General features: G+C 33.8%; 1 protein-coding gene across 2 annotated transcripts in view; it reads left to right on the forward strand.

Annotated features, from left to right (window-relative positions):
* Positions 1-13,469, forward strand: part of EPC2 (enhancer of polycomb homolog 2) — a 112,456-nt gene that overhangs the window by 85,905 nt on the left and 13,082 nt on the right. Inside the window, exons 5-10 of one of the 2 annotated variants that reach the window (XM_036858209.1) lie at positions 3,804-3,952; positions 4,732-4,864; positions 7,045-7,236; positions 10,519-10,608; positions 11,888-12,033; positions 12,143-12,486. In XM_036858209.1, coding sequence (XP_036714104.1) covers positions 3,804-3,952; positions 4,732-4,864; positions 7,045-7,236; positions 10,519-10,608; positions 11,888-12,033; positions 12,143-12,486 — 1,054 coding nt within the window. The remainder of the gene's footprint in view (positions 1-3,803; positions 3,953-4,731; positions 4,865-7,044; positions 7,237-10,518; positions 10,609-11,887; positions 12,034-12,142; positions 12,487-13,469) is intronic. The other variant, XM_036858210.1, reaches the window with a different exon arrangement.

A 13,469-nucleotide genomic window follows, 5' to 3' on the forward strand; every position in this document is an offset into this window, starting at 1 on the left:
CAGGAGCCAGCTTAAAGGGTGACCCTGCTGATCAGATCTGGGCAAGTTTGTGTGTCAGAATAAGGAGAGTAATGGATTATAACCCATAAAGTAACCCATGAGTCTATACTGATATAAATGGTTGGATGGATAGATGGATGAGTAGATGATTGATAGATAGATAGATGAAAGAGAGCACTTTTCCTTACCATAGATTTCCAACTTATGAATGTCAGTGGAATGATGGAGTTCAAAAATCACCATTTGGCAACCACCATAGTAGCAATTGTTTCTGGCAAAAGTTAGAATTAATGGAAGCTAAACTGATGGGGGAAATTTGATGAGAAACAAGAGGCTTATATAAGTCCCACAGCATACTTTTTAATTAAAAAAGGAAAAATACTAATTTGACTAGAGAAACCTGGCAAACACCATCTTAATCAAGTGATCAAAGCATCAGCAGTAATGGGACAAATAGGTATCATTTAACTCCTGATATGCTGAGTGAGAGACACAGTGTCTCTTCTGTGATGGTCCTACCAAAAGTTTACAACATGAATTTAATTGTGGAAAAACATCAAAGAAACCCAAATTGAGGAACATTCTACAAAAATAAGTGGCTTCTACTCTTTAAAACTTTCAAGGTCATGATCACCATAGAAAGACAGAGAAACTGTTCCAAATTATAGGAGAGTAAAGAGACAGGACAGCTAAACGCAATTTTAATCCTGAATCGGGTCCTAGACCAGGAAAAAGAATTTATTATTATTAATGAATTTTAATAATAAAAGTTATTATTGTCCCATTAATGTCCTTTATAGCAACATTATATAAATATATAAAATATGTACATAACTATTTCTTGCTGTGAAGGACATTAATGGGACAATTGGCAAAATATGAATAAAGTCTGTAAATTAAGTAATAGTTTTTTTTTTTTAATTATTATTTATTTATTTATTTTTGACTGTGTTGGGTCTTCGTTTCTGTGCGAGGGCTTTCTCTAGTTGCGGCAAGCGGGGGCCACTCTTCATCACGGTGCGCAGGCCTCTCACTATCGTGGCCTCTCTTGCTGCAGAGCACAGGCTCCAGACGTGCAGGCTCAGTAATTGTGGCTCACGGGCCTAGCCGCTCCGCGGCATGTGGGATCTTCCCAGACCAGGGCTCGAACCCGTGTCCCCTGCATTGGCAGGCAGATTCTCAACCACTGCGCCACCAGGGAAACCCCAGTAATAGTTTTTATATCAATGTTAATTTCCTGATTTCGATAATGGTACTGTGATTGTATAAGAGATTATCATTGTTTTTAGAAAATATATATTAAAGTGTTTAGGGGATAAAGGAACATTATATCTTCAACTTTTCTCAAAAAATATTTAAAACACCATTGCTAATAGTTTATATATGTGTGTATGTGTTTATATATATACATGTATATGTGTCTTAGTTCATTTGAGCTGTTGTAACAAGAATGCATTAGACTGGGTGGCTTATACAGCAAACATTTATTTCTCAGTTCTGGAGGTTGGGAAGTCCAAGATCCAGGTACTATCAGATTTGGTGTCTATTGAGGGACCACTTTCTGTTTCATAGATGGTCCTCTTGCTGTGTCCTCACATGGCAGATAGGGCAAGAGATCTCTCTGGGGTCTCTTAGGGTACTAATCCATTCTACAGGACTCCCAAAGGCCTTACCTCCAAATAAAAATCACATTGGAGAGTTAGGATTTCAACATATGAGTTATCAGGAGATGCAAACATTCGGTCCATAACAATGTGTATGTACATACATACATAGATACATACATAAAGAGAGATACATAAAACAAGTGTAAAATATTAACCTTTGGAGAATCTGAATGAAGATATATGGGAATTCTTTATACTTTTTTTGTAACTTTTTTGTAATCTGAAATTATTTCACAATAAAAGGTTAAAAAGTAGAGCAGAAAGGGCAGGACTGGGGCAAAGAAAAATTAGGAACACTAGTTATTTGGGCCTAAAGAGAGCGGGAAATGAATGAGTAAGAAAGGGGAGAAGCACACAGTCCAAGAGGAACGCTTAGTGAAAAGGAGGACAATTTTAAAAGGTTCTGGTGCACTTTTGGTTCAGCTGCTATTATTATTCATCTTTTGAATCTGTATCTCTCTCATTCTTATTAGACTTTAAGCTTTTTGAGGATAGGGGGCATGTGCAATACTTTGTACAGAGTGAGCACTTTTAATATTTGCTCTTGGTAATGTTAATTTTTTTTCAATCAGAAGGTATTATTGCTGCCTGGTTACAAAAAAATATTTGCTTAATACCATGCTTTAGATTTTTACCTTTTGTCACATAGTACTACTGAAGGGGGAAAAAAGATTGATTTCCTTTGGATAAGATAAAAGGATGATTTATTAACATAGTATTTTTTAATATTCGGTATGCACTACCTTAATGGGACTTAGTTTAGGTAATGTTTTATAGGTGATGATTAATTTTCAAATATAATAAACTATACACAAAAGAAAAAAAGTAAAACTTTGAATCTTTCTCAAGTTTTATTTTCTCTTTTATAATCCTCAAGTATGAAACCTGGCTTACTTTGGGTTCTTTCTAATGTCATATTGCTTTATTAAGTCAGGTATGGAAAGCTTGCTTAAATGCAGTCTGTCTAGACATATAGAATGAGGGGTGGTAGTGGTCTCTTTTTAAACAAATAGTTCTATGCCTAATATAAAGTAAGTGTTCTGTGGATATTTAATTGAACAAAATATTTTTATTAACAGTTACTTTTATATGCAAATGATGCTGCTAATTACAGTTGCGCCTTCTCTAGTTATTAGATAGGACTTTCACCTGTGAGTTAGTTCAAGTTACTTCTTACAGTTCAAAGTAAGAACTTGTAATGAAATTCAGACTTTTCACTAGATGTCTTTTCTACCCTGCAATGAAGTGTTACTACACTGAAGCATGATCATTCCATTCCTTGAGATCCTTTATATCCCATAATCAGTTTTATATCTGAGTTTCTGAAGTGAAGCTTTGCTTGTCATTATGAATGTTTACACTGTAGTGTATTGAACTGTCCAATCCCCAATTACAGAGCTGGATGGATGAATAAGCCACTCATTTTAGCTATTTTTAGGTAACCTTCATTTGACAACTGTTTCCCTCTGTCATTGCAAAATACCTTGTAACAATATGAAAAGACTACATTTTCTGATATGGTAGGTTTTGTTTCAGACAGACTTTAAAAATTTCGTTTACATTGGAATTATCCCTTCTATGTCATTCCATCTTTTCAGCAGCTGGCAACATTTTTTTTTAATATTTATTGAGATATTTGCTTATACTTTTTTTTTTTTTAAGACTACAATTTTCTCTTTTTTTCTTTCTTTCTTTCTTTTGGCTGTGTTGGGTCTTCGTTTCTGTGCGAGGGCTTTCTCTAGTTGCGGCAAGTGGGGGCCACTCTTCATCGCGGTGCGCGGGCCTCTCACTATCGCAGCCTCTCTTGTTGCGGAGCACAGGCTCCAGACGCGCAGGCTCAGTAGTTGTGGCTCACGGACCCAGCCGCTCCGCGGCATATGGGATCCTCCCAGACCAGAGCTCGAACCCATGTCCCCTGCATTAGCAGGCAGATTCTCAACCACTGCGCCACCAGGGAAGCCCTGCTTATACTTTTATTTTCAGAGTTAAATAGGTTCTCTTAATGTAGTTGCTTTTTAGATGATTTTTTAACATTTTGCTTTTATAGAATGAATTTAGGTCTGATAAGATTTTGTTGAATGTAGCTGGAAATGTGGACAATTGGATTTATTCTTCTAAACTTGTTATTTTCAATAGAATCGTAAGAATGATGAAGCCTCTTATGAAAAGATGTTGAAACTGAGACGAGAGTTTAGTAGAGCCATAACAATTTTGGAAATGATTAAGAGAAGAGAGAAAACAAAACGAGAATTATTGCACTTAACCTTAGAAGTTGTGGAAAAAAGGTAACATTGCTACTATTACAAACCAGTAACAGCTTTAGTCAAATGATAGGCAAAATGTAACCAAATTTAAGCTTTATAACAACTGAAATTGATTATCTAACAGAATCTACATTTTTTGAAAATTGTGATTACTACTTTTTTTTTTTTTAAATCAGATTAAGTTACCAGTTCGGGTTGCAAATTTGGGGGATATTTTTGTTTGTAGTGTAGATCCTCTGTTATACGTAATTTTTTGTTGTTGTTGCAGAATCATTGAGTTGTATTTAGAAAAGAACTTGGAGATCATTTTGTCCAATTCTCTGTATTAAAGTTTCTATTAGACAGAATTTGAGAGAAATAAATGTTTATTTGATTTTATTTTCTGATTAGTTAGGAAATACTTGTTTCATTGCATTTTGAAAATGTATTCTCTGATGTAATCATCCTTTTCTTACATAATTAAGTAGACTATGCTAAACCTAACAAAATTTTGTGTGTTTGCTGAGGTAAGCATTCTAAACATCACTTCCTAGTGCTTGAAAATATAAAATATATGAGGATTCCGTCTTCTGTGTCCCTTAGAGATTAGGTGGGTGGGGGTGGGAGGGTGGTTTTGTTTTTACTAAATCCCAAATATGGGCTTCTTTATTCCCGTAAGTTTTCTCTCTTAAGAATAGTCTGATTAATTGTTAGCTCTGTTTGATTAGTTGTGTTCCAAGTAAATGAAGTATCATTGTTTTTTTTATTTCTTTTTTATTTTTAAACTGTAACATTTTCTTACATATTATTTCTTTTTCAAGATATCATTTGGGAGACTATGGTGGTGAAATCCTTAATGAAGTGAAGATCAATAGATCAGAAAAAGAGTTATATGCCACTCCAGCAACTCTTCATAATGGAAATCATCACAAAGTCCAAGAATGTAAAACTAAGGTGAATATCTTCTGGGGAGAAACATGTATGGTAATACTGATCAGACAGTTGGTTTCTGAAGTTGTCTTATAATAGTTTGGTTAAGGAAGAAAGTTATTAACATGCTTGAGTTCCTACTTTTTGCCAAGCACTTTGCTAGGATTTTTTATACACACGTTGATTCATTAATCCTTATAACTTCCCTTTGAGATAGATTTTTACCTCTGTGTGACTTCCAGATCATACAGTTGTTAAGTGGCAGATTCAAAATTTGAGTCTAGGTCTAACATCAAAGACCGTGTGCTTTCAACTATGCTATCTGCTTCTTTATAGAATATGGGTAATTAAAGCTTAGTTATTATCACGAGCCTTAGCAAATCCTGCATCATAGTGGCAGGCATCAAAATCTAAAATTAAAGCTTTCTTCATTGAGACTATTGGAAGTTATTCTTATAGTCATCACCATTGCCATAACCAGCATTTATCAGTTGCTATCTATCTTGACTTGAAAAAGTCCTATAACTTCTAGATCACAGTTTCTTCCTAATAAAGAGCACTAGTAATTACTTTAGTTTCTTAGACTGAAGAATTATATTTATTCATTATTCACTGTTCCAAGTGAATATTAAAGTATTCAGTTGAGAAATACAAAAATTAATAAAACCTTTAAGGAGCTTAGATTTTAAAAAGAAACAGGTTATTGGCTGAGCATTTAGACAGTAGAGCTGTACTGTGTAGCAAGATCTTAAAAGTGACTTAGGGTGTTTGTGGAAAATTCATCTTTTAAAAATGTGCACAATCCTCAGTTTTCATGGGTTCATTCCTAAAGGTCAAGGAAGAATGTGGAGCAGGAAGACTCCTCCATTATTCAACTCATGTCAATTCAAACAGCAAAGTTCTTTCTTATTAATCACAGGCATCTAGCCCACCTAACCTTTAAATCACACTTGCTTCGCCATAAACAATACAATAAATGTCATTTTGTACATTATTTTTAAAAATCCTTTTTATATAAATCAATGCTTTTCCAGGGCATATTATTGGTAGGCATAGAATATGAAAATCTCAACCCCAAATTACTGACAGAATCAGCCTTTGTTATATATTGATTCTTATTTTAGATCATCTCTAAGATTAAACACCCACTCTATTTAAATATTAATTTTAGACATATGGTTGCATCCATTGTTGCTCTACCCTATTTCACATAGTTAACTATATTTCCTTTGTCACACATCCCACCTTAAAATATAAGTAGTTTCTGAGAAGTTGGGGGTTTCTTTTTGATGTCATAGCTATATCCATTGTATGAAACCATTTATATCTCAGTAACTTGGCATTTAAGCAACATTTTCATCATGTGTAACATTTTTGACCCTAAAGTAGTTTTTACAAAAATCTGAGCTACATGGGGAAAGGTATAACTTCCTCAATATTTTTACACTTTCATAGTGCTTGTACTTTGATGCCTAGAACAGTCATTTTCAAACTTTTTAAAGTAGTAGATCCCTATTTATTAAAAGAATGCCAATATGTTAAAACAGAAACAGAGCTGCTCTGTTGAGGAGAGGTGGGTGCTAGAACCCACCCCATCAGTCAGTCTCTTTGCCAGATGGCCTCTCACATACCACCCTGAACTCTGGGGTACCTGAGAACAGTTTGATTATTGTTCAGTTGAGGCAGTAATTATTCATTTGAAAAAGTGAAGTTTTTTTCCTAATTAATAAGCTTATCTGTCTCAAAAAAGTTACCCCACATGTAGACATTTTTAAAAATTAGAAATGAACATAGAAATGAATTTATGAACTTATAATCTAATTCAAGTCATTTAAAAAATAAAAATAGTTGTAATTTTCATCATTAATTAGTAGATTTAAATAAAATTAAAATAGAATTTAAATACTTTTTAAATGCTGGATTGCATAATAGAACAATTTTTAAAAATCATTAACATCTTAGTTTAAGTATTGATAACAATGTAAAAAGTAAATTTAAGTGTCATAATTATTTTTCACTGTAATTTGTGAAAGCAAAACATTTTTCAATTTATGGTCACATAATAATTTTTGCATATTAAAACCAGAAAATAAAATCACCTCTGGGGTAAAAATGTATGTTTTTCAAAGAGCAGTATAGTTTTTCGTGATTTCTAAAATGATTGTCATTTCTTCCTTTTGGGGGAAAAATCGTCATGTAAACAGCACCCGCATCATTTGTCTTTGAAAGAAGAGGCTTCTGATGTGGTTCGTCAAAAGAAGAAGTACCCAAAGAAGCCTAAAGCAGAGGCTTTGATAACATCTCAGCAACCCACTCCTGAGACATTGCCTGTGATCAATAAGAGTGACATTAAGCAATATGACTTTCACAGCTCAGATGAAGATGAATTTCCACAGGTGCTTGTTTTAAAACTATTTTAAAGACATTTTCTTCTAGTCTTTTATATTGCTATATTTTAAAACATAATTGACATCTTAGAGTTTTGATTCTTGCTTTCTTCACCTAATGTTATGACATAAACATTTTCCACGTTATTTATGTTAGTTACTGAAATGGTATTTGCTTCTGTTATTTTCTATCAGTTGAATAAAGTTTATTCTGTTGTGTAGCATTTAGGTGGTTTTCAGCTTTCCCTTTTATAAAAATTAGCATCTCTACCTCTTTCCTCTGTATTTAAAATAGATTATTAGAAATGGAAATCCTGAACTAAAGATTATAAATATTTTAAGACATTTAATACATCATTGTAAATATTCACCAACAGTAATTCCACCAGCATTGTATTTTACAACTTTTAATGTAAATTTTGCTAATTTGTTTGGCAATAACTATTTGATTCTAAAGAAAATTTAGAACTGGTTCAAGTTTTAACTTGTGAAAATAATTATTTGGTTATATTACAACAGTTTTATAGCAAAATGTTTGCAGTTTAAAAATCTTAATTTTTGTTTCATATGTGCTATCTTTAAAACAAGACCTTTATTTTATATATTAAAGGATCAATTTAAAACATATATTGTTTAGCACCTGATCTAGCAATGCCCTCCTTTTTTCTTTTCCATATGTTGTAGGCAACCTAAAGAGAGTACTATAACAAGCTGTATCATATTTTAACATTCTGACTTACTTGATTTAAAAAACATTTTTTTTTTTGACCAACATGACAGATATGTTTGGAAGCAAGACAGTTTATAAAACACCTTGTTGTTGTAATTATTTAAAATCTAGAGTTTACATAAAACTTGTCCCCTTTGGCTAGATTATATTAGTTTTATTCTTTTGTAGATGATTTAGTTTTTCTACCCCAGATAATATTTTAGCATTCATACGTGTTGTAACAAATGCACAAAAATGTGCTTAATTTCGTATGCCCTTAAAAAGCACTTAAATGAAATCATTTATTAAAATTGTCAGAGGATCATGTAGTTAGACTCAGGCAGGGCTTTGAATAGTCATGGGACGTTAATTAGATGACATTTTGAAGGAATGAGAGAACAAATAGTAGGTCTTTCCCAGGTAGAAGATGTAGGGAAGGGCTCAAGGCAGAGAAAACAGCATATTAGAGGGAACTGCTAGCAGTCTGGCATTGCTGGAACATAAAACACAAAAGGGAAGAGAGGTGAACGGAATGATGCCTGGAGTAGTAGTCAGATGGCAAATGGCCTCTATCTGCATTATATATACTGGGAAGTTCTTAAAGAATTTTAAGTAAGAAATGACATAGTTAGATAAATGCATTTATAAAAGCCAGTAAAGTTTTGCTATACACTCCCAGCCCTTTAAGAGTGATGCCAGGGGATCCTATGTCCAGTAGAAACTTTTCCCTTATTGCTAGAATCAATCCATCCATCCTGATAGTTAGACACACTCAGCATACTAGTCATATATTCCTCATCTATTAAGGGATCTTCATTTCTGTTCTAATTTCATATGTTTATTCATATAGTCCCCATTCCCACACGAAATTGCATTTCGAAACTTTCAGGTTCCTCTGAGTCCTTAGGTCTTTGACAACATTAATTTTTATAATGGTATCCCCCTGTTGCTAAACTGTAGGTAGGCATGTACCTAAAGTTGGACATTATTCAGTGAGGCAGCTATTTAGAATGTAGCTCTTACAAAATCAGGATTTTATTGCTAAAAAGATAATTAAAATAATATATGCTTCTTCTTTGTCCAATAAACAAGAACAAAGGAATAGGGAGCCTTAAGAGAACAAGCATTTTAACCAGACTTCTCCAACTGATTTGCAGCAGAGCAGAATAAAAACCCAGTCTCTTCTCGATCATGCTTCTGATTCTCCTAACATCAGCTCTCTCTTCCTATGTCTCAGACCAAATCCTGGAATCCCCTCCTGGGGTAGTCAGGAGGAAGGGATGCAAAAGATTTCTGAGGCTTTGTGACACTTCCTGTATATATTTTAGAAGAGGTAGATGATTTGTAAAGGAACCAAAGTGTAAAATTCACATTTGGGATTTCCTTTCAAATTGCAGGTTTGGGTTTGGTTCCGCAGGAAGAAGAATTAGCCCCAGCTTACTATTTCTGTGTCTCCCCCATAGTGTTGGTGGAGGTATATTGGAACCTCAAACAAATGCCTTTCTCCCCTGGATGACCCTGCTCAGTGGTAATTACCACAGTTTGGAAATAATGTGGAGAAAGCATTTTTCCTCTCAAAATAGGAAGAGAGGGATTCGTGAGGTAATTTGCAAGTAAATATGGTTGAGTCAGCGTTGTCAGAAAAAGAGATGTACTCCTAAGTGAAATTGCGAGACAACTGAAACTTAAGTACTAAAACTTTTATTTTTTTTTAATTTTAAACATTATGGGTAGAAATTTATCTAAACCATATTATTTCCCTGCCATATCAGAGTATATTTGTATTTCACTTAATGTGTTTTTGATGACATTTATAAAGTTTGCTGTTGTATAATATATCAGTGCTGCCCTAGAGGTCCACTCAGATTATATAGGGATATTTGACCTAGTATCACTTGGTCCTATGCTTTTTAATATGTGACAGCTTTTTGAAAGTCTTTATTCTTTTGCTGTCAGGTGGTGGGCTTAGTACTTCTCTCTGCAACCAGTCTGCTTACCTTTTAGCGGGTCCTCTTTCCTCTTCTGATTCTCTGCTTCTGATCTGCTAAATTTAAAAAGTGATTTATAAAAAAGAGTGGGGAAATAAGGGACTCCCCTTTGAGTGAAATGTATGACATTTTTGGCTTTTGGGGATGGGAGGCTATTCATATAAACCTTTTTTTATCTTCCTAGTTTTGGGCTTTATTATAGAGAAATAAAGTTATTGTGTAAAAACATCTCTACTTATAGGTGAAGCATAACTATTATTACAAAGTATTTATGGCCACATACAATATTTACAAAATGTAAATGGGATATATAAAAACCATACTAATTCTTTTTAAGCCTATAGCCCTTGCATGTTTAGAAATAGTTAAGCAATACCATGTGAACTTACTTGCAAGAACCAGTCCATGAAGAATAATGATTTTTAACCATAGAAAAATTTTGCTAATCTTTAAATGTTTTGGGGAATTCACTGCCTACTGTATGTAATATAGGAGTGATTCACTGTTTGTGATCAGATTCTAATTTTAGACCATTACAAAGATTGTTGACTTTTGCTAACTCCTAAATGGAATGCTTCATGCCTCTTTTTCTAGGTACCGTCCCCAATATCAGAACCCGAAGAAGAAAATGATCCTGATGGTCCCTGTGCTTTCAGGAGGCGGGCAGGATGCCAGTATTATGCTGTAAGAACTTTATTTTTTGTGGTGTTTTTGTGAACTGGAATTAACAGGTAACTCATGTCAAGGTGACTTAGTCTTGATCTAAAAACGGGAAGTCAATCAGCACTTTTTATTTAATATCCCCTATGCAGATACCAGTAAAAGATGCTCGAAGGTACTGAGTCCTTTCAAAGGAGATCAGAACCCTTTATTTGGAAATGATAACTGCTCATACTTTAGGAATCTAGCTCACTTTGGGCTTTAACTATAGCTTCAGCAGTTACGACAGCTACTCACTATGTCGTTGCTGGAGTTAGGTGAGCCCAGAATCTCTAATGGAACCCTAGATGGTTGATGAGTGTTTATTGAAATTTACTTTTGGGCAAGCCCATCTTTTCCATACAAACCCAGTAAGTATCAAACATAAAGGAATCATTTTTAAACCCCCCCCCCATGGCAATATATTGTCAAATAATTATATTCATAACTTTTTGTCCCACTTAGAAAATGCTTTGTGCTGTTAAGTCAAGTTTTGGTGCAGATTATATCAAGGAATGACCCTCACTCCCAGATGCTAAGGTTTCAAGTAAGGTGTAACGATGGAGTAGTGAGGATGGCTCTCATATATGGCTTTTGGAGACCTTTTGTCTTGTTGCATTATGGTAAACATATCACTTATAGCTTTTTCAGGTGTGTGTGTGTGTGTGTATTTAATGTAGGAGAGGTGTAGAGAATTGTTTATAAGTTATGTGTTTGAGAAAAAGGAGACAGAAAGTGGTAACATAGAAAAATAGAATGCTAGAAGAAATAGGAAGGCAAAGAAATGGACTGTATGTTCTTACAAGTAAAGAGGACGTATGAATTTGACCCATGCGTACCTTCTTGAAGTGCAATTTTTATTCCAAAAAATTTCCTTCTAGTTTATCTCTGTGGGAAGTCTATAAATTACTAACTTCATTACTAAATTCATTATCTCTTCTTTTCTACATAAATGTTAAAAGCCACATTATTCTTTAAAGATATATTTCTTTTAAAATATAATATTATCTTAAATGTATTTGTAGTCATGAACTAAATTTAGTTTGAGTTATTTTGGTGAGTGAACTTTTGAGTCAATTTTATAGAATTTTACCTGGTTAATATCTAAACCCTAATTTTAAAGTTTTATATCTAAATTTTAATTGCTCTGCTAATGCTGTATTTACTTTATTTTTATCATGATTTAACTTTTCTTCATTTCAGAATCATTCCATGAGTTTTTGGGTTTTTGTTTTTAATTTTTATTTATTTTTTTTTTTTGCAGCCCCGTTTGGACCAAACTAGCCATTCATTTGAAAATTCAGAACTGGTAGATTTGGATAAGCTGCGATACAGGCACTGCCTTACCATGCTCACAGTCCCGAGAAGATGCATAGGATTTGCAAGGAGGCGAATTGGCAGAGGTGGAAGGTAAACTATTTGTTTTGACCTGGTTTTTGTTTACAGGCTGGAAGGGAAGGTGTAAAGAAAATGTTATTAAGTTCTTCTAGGTAATATTTGGCTTTATATTGCTTTTCAGGGTCATAATGGACCGGATATCCACAGAACATGACCCAGTCCTGAAACAGATAGACCCCGAAATGCTGAATGGTTTTTCAAGCTCTTCCCAAACTACAGACTTTTCTTCTAATTTCTCTCGGACCAATGCTTCCAATAAACATTGTGAGAATAGACTGTCCCTTTCTGAAATATTAAGCAATATCAGATCATGTCGACTACAGTGTTTCCAGCCAAGGCTACTAAATTTACAGGACAGTGATAGTGAAGAATGTACCTCAAGAAAACCAGGGCAGACTGTGAACAATAAAAGAGTTTCTGCAGCATCTGTAGCTTTATTGAACACCAGCAAGAATGGCATATCAGGTAAGTTGTCACTTTGTTCAAAGTATATCCTCTTCTCCTTCATTTTTCATTATCCACTAAATAGACTCTCAGGGTGAATTTTGAAGGTTTATTTCCATGATCCTACCGAGGAAAGGAACTTTATCTTAACCTATTACATTTTTTTTCCAACCTAAGAAACTAAACTCTGTTATGGTGGTTCACATTTTAACCAAAATGTCCTAACTGATACCTATAAAACCACTGGCTTGTATTTTGAATGTGTGTGCCTGGTATGGTGAATGTGTAGGCACAATGCATAGGGAATTCCCTATGGGCAAAGTGGTTCTAAGCTGCTGTCAGATCATCATAGCACAATACTGTCTGCTTTTGTTAAAGAAAATTTTCATTTTCTTGTATTAACTTTGCTTAAATGTAAGCATTGCTCCTCAGGAGTACCATTAAAAGCTTTCTTTCTGAAAAATGATTTTTAAAGAGGTTCCCTATGAATAGTTGTAATTTTGGTCTGATAACTTACCTCTCTAATTGAGATTGGAAAGTTTTTTTCCTCTTAAGAGACATTGTATTCAAATTAATATACATAGGCCTTGTAAAATAATGTATAACATCTAGAGAATCTAAAATGTAATTTTGATTTGCTTTCTTCTGTGGATAGTCTTCTCTTTATCACATGTATACAAGTATGTAGAATTTATAAATGTCTTTGTAATGTATACATTGCAAAAAAATGCGTGGTATACAGAGGCAAAGCTAGATGTGGTTTGACTTATACTGTTGATATTCTTTCTTTCTCTAAAATGTATATATTTCTATATTATTTCCTAGATGGTGCATTTTAGTATGCAAAATTGTTATGTTAAACTTCTTCAAAGTGATTTTAAATCATTTTAGGTTGACATTTGGTCTCAATAGTGTTCCGTCTTTTTTAATTACTGAACTGTTTATTTTCAAACTTGACTTAGACATTTATCTATTTAAAGGTTGTTATGGAAAATTGGATTTGT

The sequence above is a fragment of the Balaenoptera musculus genome, chromosome 7 (assembly GCF_009873245.2).
Source record: "Balaenoptera musculus isolate JJ_BM4_2016_0621 chromosome 7, mBalMus1.pri.v3, whole genome shotgun sequence".
Taxonomy (NCBI): Eukaryota; Metazoa; Chordata; class Mammalia; order Artiodactyla; family Balaenopteridae; genus Balaenoptera; species Balaenoptera musculus.